We start from the raw sequence: 13,366 nt of genomic DNA on the forward strand, positions 1-13,366 counted from the left end.
CGTTCAATAAAAGTAGTTGTAATAAGCTGTATTTGACAAACACTTTCCGATTTGAAGGTCTTTAGTGCCATTTAACTTCGTATTTTATTTGTAAATGGTAGATGTTTTTTAGCTTATTTTTCAATCACTGGACCTTTTCCTTCCTGTAAATCTAATGTTCAGCAGAGTAAGAGAGATAACTGCCATTTACAAAAACCAAATCTGTATCGCTATATCTGTATCGCTATATCTGTATCGCTATATCTGGTTTTTTTTTAGTGGCAGTATCACGTTATTTTAAAACAAGAATGTGTCCATAGTACACGGATGCCCCACTCGCACTATCATTTTCTGTGTTCAGTGGACCATGTAATTGGGGTCAAAACTATAATTTGGCATTAAAATAAGAAAGATCATATCATGGGGAACATGTGTACTAAGTTTCAAATTGATTGGACTTCAACTTCATCAAAAACTAACTCGACCAAAAACTTTAACCTGAAGCTGGACGAACGGACGCACAGACGGACGAACGAACGAACGAACGGAGGCACAGACCAGAAAACATAATGCCCCTCTACTATCGTAGATGGGTCATAAAAACCGCAATCGATTTATTTTTGTTTCAAATGGGGGGATGTTTGGGGGTGCTAGGATAAATACCATATAGCTATCAAAGATCCAAAAAGTCAAAAATATCGATGGTTATACGAATATCCCACAGTTTATATGTTATCAATTATAAGAAGGTAAATATTGAGGTACTTAAATGAAAGTTTATATTCACCCGTATGTGAACAAGCATTCATGGTCATAGTTTCATGTACAAAATGTTTTTTTCTAAATTTATCTTACAAAAAGTTTTTATATTTCGAAGTCTCAACAGCAAACAAACAAACAAGAAAAAAATGACGAAAACAAAATAAACCACCACAGATCATAAACTCATCATACATGTAGATACCAGGATCAAAATTTTATATTTACGCCAGACGCGCGTTTCGTCTACAAACTTCGTCGGTGACACTCGAATAAAAAAAATTTAAAAAGCAAAATTAAGTACGAAGTTGAAGAACATTGAGGACGAAACATTCCTGAAAGTTTTGCCAAATACAGCTAAGGTGATATATATGCCTGAGGTAAAAAAGCGGTAGTATTTCAAAAATTCAAAATATTGTTAATAGATAATTTATAATTATGAACACATCAATGATAACTCAAGTCAGCACAGAAGTGCTGACTACTGGGCTGACAGTTTCTGTGGCTGTCAAAATGTTCAAACCATACTCTTAAGTGGACATAACCTCGTATAGACAAAGGCAATATATTAGAAATATAGAAAACTCAAGCTTTACATCCTGGCCCTGTATGTATACGAATTAAAACAACTGTATATGTTTTACAATTGTTAGATTAAACATTTAAATATTCTTTATTTATGCTAGGATGTATGCAACACTAAATAAATTAAAAATCGACAATAGATGTTCCAATTAACGCATCATATTAAAATTCTTTTTAGATCAAGACTATGTTACAGTATTAACGTCGCAGTAAAATGAATGCTAAAAAGCAGCAAGTTAAAGCATTACATTGGTTCATTATTATTTTTTTTCTTTTTAATGATATTATTTAACTAATAGCATTTTCTAAAAATGCAGTGTAAACAATTTCTAGTGCAATGCATCGTGTAAATAAAAGAAATTATTCCACTGCATGTTGATTTGGATAGCAAAATCAACATCTGATTGATTGAAACTATTCCACGTGACGTCGAACAAAACTTCATATTCCCTTCTTAGTATCATATTCCTTTCTGAATTAACCTTGGAATTGCCTTGAACGACGTTACCCACAGTTAATGGTTTAAATTGTTTTATTACCGTTTTTAAAGATAGAAAAAGAATTTTGTTTTTAAAAACTTATTTCAGATCTAAAAACAGAAATGCATAATTAACTTTAAATCGGTTCTTATTATCATTGTGTATGTTGTGTTTAGTTATAAAAAAAACGGGTAAGAAACAATTATGTAAACTAATATCATAAAAGAGGGACGATAGATACCAGAGGGACAGTCAAACTCATAAATCGAAAATAAACTGACAACGGTATGGATAAAAGATTAAAAGGACAAACAGACAAACAATAGTACAAATGACACAACATAGAAACTAAAGAATAAATAACACGAACCCTACCCAAAAACTAGGGGTGATATCAGGTGCTCCGGAAGGGTAAGCAGATTATTGATATAATAATACATATATATATATATGTTCAGAAGTAAATTTAAGAGTAGGCAGTGGAATATTCATTCATTTCCCTTGGCCTCGGAAAATATGAGGATTTTCTCACCCTAGAAAAATCAAAAGCCCTCGTAAAATATGAATATTCTTTGGTGAACAAATCTTCATATCTCCCTCAAGCACGGAAAATAAATGTATACATATAAGTTTTCTATAAATATGTACACACACGTTTTCTTATGATAAACACACACACGTTTTCTAATATATATACACACACGTTTTCTAATGATGGATACACACACGTTTTCTAATTTCAGCAGCTTTATTTCCTTCGTATATTCATTGAAATCTTAGACAAGCTTACTGGTGGACTTTGAGGCCATTCGACCCAGTACATGGTTTGAAAGGAGTTGCTACCTGGATACCAGCGTCCATTCAGGTTAGCCCAGGTGCATTCAGCAAACCAAAAGCCAGAATATCTGGCAAGGGAACATCCTTTTTGTGTAGAATCCTGGTCTTTCGTGTGAAATATCTGGTTGTTATTATAGAACATAGAATCTCCTGGAATTAAATATACAATCTGATCACACAGTATATGACTCATACAAAGTTGGTAAATTAGGGGTGTTGATGGGCTCCATCCTTTTTGCATTTTTTTTAATAGTTCTGTCTTTTTTATTTTCCATCCTTTATATGTTATTCTGTATCTTTTATATATATTAGCCACATAAAGAAAAAAACACCCAAATTTAATGGCTTTGAGCTTTCTCGATGAGGGTAAATCCTAAAAGGCGCTTCGGACGCAAGAAATTTTAAACAGGTGTTGTTTTCAATGTTTTAATCATATTGTTTTTCTTTCGATTTTCGACAATGTTATTAAAGTTTGTATTTTGTGGAACAAATCATCAGAGCAAAACGTTACCCAAAGGTGTTTGTGACATTTTGTTATAGGGATTTCTTTATCATTTAAGCAGAATTTTAAAACGGGTGCATCTTTATTTGAAAAAATCATTATTTCTGTTTTGTCTGAATTAAAAGACATTAGCCACCTCCGTGACCATTCGTTTAGCTCTTCGAGGTCACGATCAATAACAGTTTTTATTTGCTCTTGGTCGTTCCCCGAGTAATTAAAAGAAGTGTCATCCGCATAGAGTCTAGTTAGAGATGTGAGTTTCTCTGCAATGTCATTTATATATATTATGAATAATAAGGGACCAAGTACTGAGCCTTGAGGTACTCCAGCTGAAAGACTGCAAAATGAGGATGAGGATGTATTAATCACAACTTTTTGTTGCCTATCACAAAGTTAACTCTCAAACCAGTTAAGTAGATTACCATGTATTCCGTAAGCTTTCATTTTATTCAAGAGTCCTGTATGCCAAACCTTGTCAAAAGCTCTCGAAAAATCACAAAAGACAAAACAATGTATTTCCTTCTTTTCTAGTGAGTTAAGAATACAATTATACATTTCTAATAGCTGATGAACATCTGAATTTTTTGGCAAAAATCCAGACTGATATTCATAAACTAGTTTATTCATATGTAAATGATTATATACATGTTTAAAGACAATTCGTTCCATGATTTTACCTACACAGCTTATTAACAAAATTGGTCTATAGTTTGAAGGTTTTTTAAAAATAGCAATAACATTTGCAATCTTCCAGCTAGAAGGATACTTACATTGTTGGAGGGATTTATTTAATATTATTTGTAAAGGAACCGCCACTTTCTGAGGGCAAATTTTCAGCATTCTGTGACTAATCAAATCTGGTCCTGATGCCTTATTCGGATCAATAGTTTTGATAATTATTTCATTTTGATTTATGTATATATTTTGAATATAAGTATTAGTTTTTTCTTCAAACTCTGGAATAGCAACATTTTCTTCCTCGAGTTTAGATATCAAACAAAAGTATTTGTTCAATAAGTCACACTTCTCGCTATCCTCATAAACTATGTCACTGAACTTCTCATCTTTTATTATGTTTTGTAGAGGAGGAATATTATTTGAACTCTTATTCGACTTTATCAGCATTTTCATTATTTTCCAATAGTTTTTTGAATTTTGGGCATTACTCAATATAAGGTTATCTAAATTAGTTTCAAATCTTTCCTTAGCAAGTTTTTTTTTAAATTGTTAAAAAAATTGAGAATGGAAATGGGGAATGTGTCAAAGAGACAACAACCCGACCAAATAAAAAACAACAGCAGAAGGTCACCAACAGGTCTTCAATGTAGCGAGAAATTCCCGCACCCGGAGGCGTCCTTCAGCTGGCCCCTAAACATATATATACTAGTTCAGTGATAATCGACGCCATACTAATTCTGTTAACTCTGTTTCTTGTACTTCGCAATATCCGATTCTCTTTTAAATTTCAGGGCATATTTTCTAAAACGGTCTCGTTTTCGAATTTCTCGTTTTAATTCACCATTAAACCATGGTTTGACGTCTGGCGTATATACTCAAATTAGTCCTGGTATCTATGATGAGTTTAATTAAAAAGGTAATTGCGATAATATTTAGAATTAACTCATCATAGATACCATTTCGTTTTAATTTTCTATATACGCCAGACGCTCATTTCGTCTACAAAAGACTTATCATTGCAGCTCGGATCAAACAATGCGTATAAGGCTAAACAAAATACAAAGTGGAAGAGCATTGAGGACTAAAAATTCCTAAATTCCTGAATTTACAGGTTGTTTATTTTCCCTGTTTTCACCTACTAACCAGAATTGCCATAATACTCTCCAATGACCAGTCTATATTTGTCTGCTTCATCAGATACCCTAAAGATGTAGTACTCAGCATATCCCGTTACACCTAAGTGATCTGTCAAATCTACACGTAACATGTACTTATTTGAATATGTTAAAATGTGTAGGTTGTCATTGCCTGAAAAATGTAAAATAAAAAAGCTATTCTATGAAAACGATTATTACACAATATCATTTGCACAAGTAGCGACATAAAAATATAACAAAAGCAATAATTTTGCTTTTATATATTAATAATAATGCGCATCTGGTGCAAGAAAATTGGTACCGTTAATTTTATTACTACCACTGGGTCGATGCCTCTGCTGGTGGACTATTAGTCCCCGAGGGTATCACCAGCCCAGTAGCCAGTACTTCGGTACTGGTATGAAAATACGGATTTTTTTTGTGTTATTAAAATTTGCTGATACAAAATATTAAAAATAGTCATAAATTAAGGAATGTATCTCCCTCGTGCAAAGCTCTGATTCCTTTCACGGATTTGGCTATACTTTTTGGACCTTTTGGATTATAGCTCTTCATCTTTTATATAAGCTTTGGATTTCAAATGTTTTGGCCACGAGCATCACTGAAGATACATGTATTGTCGAAATGCGCATCTGGTGCAAGAAAATTGGTACCGTTAATTTTATTTGATTTATGATCCTCAAATATTTATTTTATATTTATTGAAAATTTATTGATTTTTTTTATCTGAATAATAACCAATCTCTCAACAAATCTTAACTCAACTAAATATAAGTGTTCTTCTCTAGTTTATAAAAAGTACAGGACTCTTCGCAAAAGTGTGTGTGTCATAGTTTCATGTACATAGAAATTAGAAGAATAAAATTCAAAGTGAAGCTAAATGGGTAGTCAATTAAGTTATCAAGAACGAGCATAATATTATATTACAATTTATGAAATACTATTGGTTTGATCCCTTTACACTCATATGAATAAAATGTAAATGACTGTTTGTCTGACGGGTTGGCATATGAAGCAAGATCTGTTTACACTTCATGACGATTTATCTCGTTCGGTGTTTGATGACATCGTGTTGCCCTGAGTTGCGTTTAAGACGATTTTGTTGGTCTCTGTGGATTTTTTCTATAAGACATATGTGCACAGGTTAAAACAAGCTTATTTTCAATAAACCCTCTTAAGTGTAACCTCCTTAATGTTTTACCTATTGAGCCCGAGCTTACCTGTTTTTTTTATAAAACATTTCGATGGGTTATTGCCACAACCAAGTAACATAAAATTTGTTAAATTTGGATTTTGGGTCAAAAATGTGTTTTAAAGTCAATGCTTTAATCGCACCAAATTATAGAGCTAAAGGTATACTAGAAGTATTTTTAATTGATAAAACATCAATCAATTATCTATTAATAATTGAATTGTTGGATGCATCAATCATCTATTTATAGATAAGTTACTTGGTCATTATAGTAAAATATTTTATATATTAAAACAATATACCTAAATCAAATATCTGGAGATAAATTGTTTGGCAAAACCAAATTTCAAATTATTTTCACAATTTCTTTATGCCTCAACATAGTGAATAAGGTTAACTGTTTGTTGCTGTCATGTTTACAATACTTAAATCTATTTTTAGCATGCATCATCCACTGTGTCTAAAGATAACCTGTTGCAGCTGTTAAATATAAGGTCAACAAACTAATAAATCCTGATAATCTTTTGGGTCATTAAGACTTGTGTAAATATAATGTTGATTCGAGGTTAAAACCAAGTATCTTATTTCGTGTTTTTGTTTCATTTACACTATTACACATCTTGTAAATACTAATTTTCTCAGGGAAGGAATGCACATTGCTATTGTTAAAAATGATCATCTTTAAACAATCCAAAAGCAGTTATAGGTATGTATGACATTGTAAATTATATTATGAAAAACATTTATCTAAATATTTTTGATTTTATACTATGATAACAAAATAAGTATTAGCGTTGATGAATAATAATTAATTTTACTCTGAGAAAGATATTATAATTCAGATTTAATATGGATAATAATTAATTCTGTTAAAATGAATCAAATAAATACACAAAACATGGTCTAACTGCATGTTGCTTGAACTAAATTTTTTTATGTATTATTAAATGTTTTATGTGTCTCATAGTTCACACTGTTTTATTTATCTATTTTTTCTTCAGATTTTTGTCACAGAAATAATAAAGAAAAAAAACAGAGATCATAAAAAAATAGCACCAAGGTAAGATTTTTAAGTATTATATATTTATTTGTTATGTTACATTAGTATTTACAATAGCTCTTATTTTCAAATTATCTATCGATTCATAAAGATAAATGGTCAATCAAGAAGTATCGATAAAAAGCTTATAAAAGACATCTCGATCATGGACAAGAAAAACAAGAGATAACTAACAGGGAACAACTTTAACAATGAGAGAAACAGAGGACCCTTTAAAAATGGGGAAATCATATAGTAAAACAACAAAACTTTCAAATTCAAAGTAGAATTAAAATCGTTATGTCCCTTATCAAACGGCACAATAAAAAGCTTAAACTCATTACACGAATGAAAAACAACTGTCGCATAGGAAATATCAAAATTTAAAGACTATAACGTCCAAATGTCATTAACAGAAAATATTTCCGAAGGCTAAACATAGACAATAATTTAAATACATGTTTTACAGGATGGAATGCACAGAATGGTCATCCGATGATGAATGGATGAATGCAATTGCAGTAGAAGAAAATAGTCATTCATTTGAAAACACAACTACCGAGAACAACCTGTCAGTGACAGGAGATAGTCAACGACAGCCAGTCAACACAACGCCTGAAAATATTGGACAAGAGGTTGTTGACACACCACATGAAGATATACAACAAGAATTAAATGACACAAGGCCCGTACAGAATGAACAAGAGGGCGATGATACACCACATGAAGATATACAACAAGAATTAAATGACACAAGGCCCGTACAGAATGAACAAGAGGGCGATGATACACCACATGAAGATATACAACAAGAATTAAATGACACAAGGCCCGTACAGAATGAACAAGAGAGCGGTGATACACCACATGAAGGTATACAACAAGAATTAAATGACACTAGGCCCGTACAGAATGAACAAGAGGGCGATGATACACCACATGAAGATATACAACAAGAATTAAATGACACAAGGCCCGTACAGAATGAACTAGAGGGCGATGATACACCACATGAAGATATACAACAAGAATTAAATGACACAAGGCCCGAACAGAATGAACAAGAGGGCAATGATACACCACATGAAGATATACAACAAGAATTAAATGACACAAGGCCCGTACAGAATGAACAAGAGAGCGGTGATACACCACATGAAGGTATACAACAAGAATTAAATGACACAAGGCCCGTACAGAATGAACAAGAGGGCGATGATACACCACATGAAGATATACAACAAGAATTAAATGACACAAGGCCCGTACAGAATGAACAAGAGAGCGGTGATACACCACATGAAGATATACAACAAGAATTAAATGACACAAGGCCCGTACAGAATGAACAAGTGAGCGGTGATACACCACATGAAGGTATACAACAAGAATTAAATGACACAAGGCCCGTACAGAATGAACAAGAGGGCGATGATAAACCACATGAAGATATACAACAAGAATTAAATGACACAAGGCCCGTACAGAATGAACAAGAGGGCGATGATACACCACATGAAGATATACAACAAGAATTAAATGACACCAGGCCCGTACAGAATGAACAAGAGGGCGATGATACACCACATGAAGATATACAACAAGAATTAAATGACACAAGGCCCGTACAGAATGAACAAGAGAGCGGTGATACACCACATGAAGGTATACAACAAGAATTAAATGACACTAGGCCCGTACAGAATGAACAAGAGGGCGATGATACACCACATGAAGATATACAACAAGAATTAAATGACACAAGGCCCGTACAGAATGAACTAGAGGGCGATGATACACCACATGAAGATATACAACAAGAATTAAATGACACAAGGCCCGTACAGAATGAACAAGAGGGCAATGATACACCACATGAAGATATACAACAAGAATTAAATGACACAAGGCCCGTACAGAATGAACAAGAGAGCGGTGATACACCACATGAAGGTATACAACAAGAATTAAATGACACAAGGCCCGTACAGAATGAACAAGAGGGCGATGATACACCACATGAAGATATTCAACAAGAATTAAATGACACAAGGCCCGTACAGAATGAACAAGAGAGCGGTGATACACCACATGAAGGTATACAACAAGAATTAAATGACACTAGGCCCGTACAGAATGAACAAGAGGGCGATGATACACCACATGAAGATATACAACAAGAATTAAATGACACAAGGCCCGTACAGAATGAACAAGAGGGCAATGATACACCACATGAAGATATACAACAAGAATTAAATGACACAAGGCCCGTACAGAATGAACAAGAGAGCGGTGATACACCACATGAAGGTATACAACAAGAATTAAATGACACAAGGCCCGTACAGAATGAACAAGAGGGCGATGATACACCACATGAAGATATACAACAAAAATTAAATGACACAAGGCCCGTACAGAATGAACAAGAGAGCGGTGATACACCACACGAAGGTATACAACAAGAATTAAATGACACTAGGCCCGTACAGAATGAACAAGAGGGCGATGATACACCACATGAAGGTATACAACAAGAATTAAATGACACAAGGCCCGTACAGAATGAACAAGAGGGCGATGATACACCACATGAAGATATACAACAAGAATTAAATGACACAAGGCCCGTACAGAATGAACAAGAGGGCAATGATACACCACATGAAGATATACAACAAGAATTAAATGACACAAGGCCCGTACAGAATGAACAAGAGAGCGGTGATACACCACATGAAGGTATACAACAAGAATTAAATGACACAAGGCCCGTAAAGAATGAACAAGAGGGCGATGATACACCACATGAAGATATACAACAAGAATTAAATGACACAAGGCCCGTACAGAATGAACAAGAGAGCGGTGATACACCACATGAAGATATACAACAAGAATTAAATGACACAAGGCCCGTACAAAATGAACAAGAGAGCGGTGATACACCACATGAAGATATACAACAAGAATTAAATGACACAAGGCCCGTACAAAATGAACAAGAGAGCGGTGATACACCACATGAAGATATACAACAAGAATTAAATGACACAAGGCCCGTACAGAATGAATAAGAGAGCGGTGATACACCACAGGAAGATATACAACAAGATTTAAATGACACAAGGCCCGTACAGAATGAACAAGAGAGTGGTGATACACCACATGAAGATATACAACAAGAATTAAATGACACAACACCTGAAAATATACAACAAGGGGTAATAGTATCCATTGATGAAGAAAGTAGTGACGATAATATTCCTCTATCTCGACTGAAACATAGGGCAACCTTCGTAGAAGATGAGGATATTGAGTCTATAATAGATAGTGAAGATTCATACAAAGTAACTAAGGCAGATATCAACTCATCTGATTCTAACTTATCAGCACCGTCTTCGGAAGGAATTTCAAACACAGACTCTGAATATGAAACCTTGACTCTTCATAAAAGACGGAGAAAACTTTCGAAAAAAAGAAACACTAAAGAAAACAAGATTAATAGAAAGACAGAAAAAAAATCCAAAGTTGTACAATTTATTTCAAAAAATAAAACTGCAAAAACAATCAATGCAGACAGAAGTACAAATGGTAATGTTCAGAACACACCACTTTCCTGTAAAGAAACTTACACAAGTCTCCAGCACCAAACTAATATTTTAAAAGGTCAGTCAACCAAACAGATGGAAGAGTATAGCATAATACAGTCAATTAAAGAAGTTAGTGCACAGGAGTCAGAATATTTTGAAAAAGAACGAAATCAGTGTGAACAAAAACTTGATACATTACTTGCTGCTAATGGTCTTGTCAGGAAGGAAGTATCTCCAGATGGAAATTGCTTTTTTAGGGCATCGCTGCTGCACGTGCCGTATGTTAAAGATGAGAATGAATTAAGAGGAATGTTATGTGGACATATTATAGACAACGCTAATGAATATGTTGTTTTTTTTCTCAAATAACGAAACAAATGAATCATTTGAAGAAGATATGATTTGGATCGATTTTCGCACAGAAGTTGAAGAGCTCAAATGTAGTGGGAAATGGACAAATCGAGCAGCTGACCTTTTGCCACTTGCTCTTTCTAATTGGAGTAGGAAGCCAATCAAAATCTTCACAAGTCTTTCCCAGAAACCAGTGATAGATATAACACCAACTTTATGTGAGTCTGACCAATCAAGTTTTATTTTTCTTTCCTACATAACATCAGAAGATCACTCAATTCCATCTCATTATGATGGATGTGTCAAGAATAGTTCACAGGCAAGCCAGGAGCAGCCATGCAACAAACATACAGAGAAAGACCAAAATGACGTACAGAATGATGCAATTGAAAGTATAACAGACCAACAACCAATTACTCCTTCAAAGACTAGGAAAAAGGTTGGGCGGCCAAGAGGAACTCCTCTACGAAAATCGCATACGTTTATGACACCTCCTAAAAAGAAACTCTATAGAAAAAGAAAAGCTACTCCAGATGAATGGAAAAAGAACATACGAAAGAAGTTGCGAATGTCTGGGAAAGAATATGTGTCACAAAGAGGGAAACCTGTACATCAAAAGGTGGTTAAATCTGTAGATTGCAGCAAGTGTAAATTCAAATGTAGCCAGAAAAATACTGAAGAAAACAGACAGAAAATATTTGATTTATTTTGGTCCCTGGAATCGTACGAAAGGAAAAAGGATTTCATCATATCAAGAGTAGAAGAAAAACAAACAAGAAAGTACATCGACCCAAACAATGATATCACACAAAAGAGAAAAAGAAATATTCATCGATCATATTTCTTTGATATTGGAGGTACGAAGACAGTAGTTTGCAAAATGTACTTTAAGAAAACATTAGATGTTGGTGATGCTTACATTGACAATGCCATGCAAAATGAGTCAGGTGGAGTATTTATTGGCACTGACAAACGAGGTAAACACACACCCCACAATAAAACCAAATCAGAATATTTACAGAAGGTGAGAAGTCATATTGAGTCTTTTCCTGCTGTCGAAGGGCACTACACTAGGAAGTCTTCCAACAGAAGATATCTAGGAGCAGAGTTGAACGTACCCAGGATGTATCAGCTTTATCTTGATTACTACAAAGAGTCAACTCCACAAAACCAATTAGTTAGTTTAACAATATACAGAAAAACATTCAACGAAGAGTACAATTTCTCATTTCATGTTCCCAAAAAGGACCAATGTAATATTTGTGTTACTTATGACAGAGGTATTGCAGATGCATCTATTTCAGAAAACGAAAAGAAGAAGTATTATGAGCACCAACAGATGAAGATGAGAGCGAGAGAGGAAAAGAAGAAAGACAAAGATAAATCTAAAACAACTAATGATACCTTTGTAGCAACTTTTGACTTACAGGCTGTATTACAAACACCTTGTTCCTTAGTCAGCCAAATCTACTACATGAGGAAACTGAATTGCTATAATCTGTCAGTTTATAACTTAGGTACCAAAAATGCAACTTGCTACTTATGGTCAGAGGTAGAGGGTAAACGTGGAGCCTGTGAAATTACAACCTGTTTATATCTGCAACTGTTGTCTCTCACAGCCAATATCAAGAATGTAATTCTCTACTCAGATGCATGTGCAGGGCAAAATAGAAATCAGTTTACTGCAACTGGCTTAATGCATGCTGTCATCAATCTTCCAAACATAGATATAATTGACCACAAGTTCCTAGAAAGCGGACACACCCAGATGGAATGCGACAGCATGCATTCAGCAATCGAGTTTGCGAAGAAAAAAACTGAGATTTACATCCCAAGCCAGTGGGCAACAGTTGTCAGGATGGCGAGGAGGACTAATCCGTACTCGGTTGTACCTATACAACATGAGGATATCTACGATTTCAAAAAGCTCCAAAAGACAACACTTACCTACAGCAAGGTGGATGCCAACGGTGAAAAGGTCAACTGGCTGAAAATCAAATGGCTACGATATTCCAAACAGGAACCTCAACATATATTATTTAAGCATACATTTGACGAAGACTTCAGAAGATTGAGGATCATCGAGCTTGACAAAAATGGAGTTCCTGTAACAAGTATTAAAGGACACGAATTGCCAAGAAAATACAAAGGAAAGCAACCAATTACACTGGCAAAGAAGAAGGATCTTCTTAACCTTTGCAAAACCAAGGTT

General features: G+C 34.3%; 1 protein-coding gene across 1 annotated transcript; it reads left to right on the plus strand.

Moving 5' to 3' along the window:
* Positions 1-7,677: 7,677 nt before the first annotated feature.
* Positions 7,678-11,172, plus strand: LOC134717594 (uncharacterized protein DDB_G0290685-like). Its single transcript, XM_063580087.1, has 3 exons — positions 7,678-10,272; positions 10,309-10,560; positions 10,816-11,172. Exons 1-3 carry the CDS (start codon positions 7,678-7,680, stop codon positions 11,170-11,172), a joined length of 3,204 nt encoding a protein of 1,067 aa, XP_063436157.1.
* The last annotated feature ends 2,194 nt before the right edge of the window (positions 11,173-13,366 follow it).

The sequence above is a fragment of the Mytilus trossulus genome, chromosome 5, assembly GCF_036588685.1.
Source record: "Mytilus trossulus isolate FHL-02 chromosome 5, PNRI_Mtr1.1.1.hap1, whole genome shotgun sequence".
In the NCBI taxonomy this organism is placed as follows: Eukaryota; Metazoa; Mollusca; class Bivalvia; order Mytilida; family Mytilidae; genus Mytilus; species Mytilus trossulus.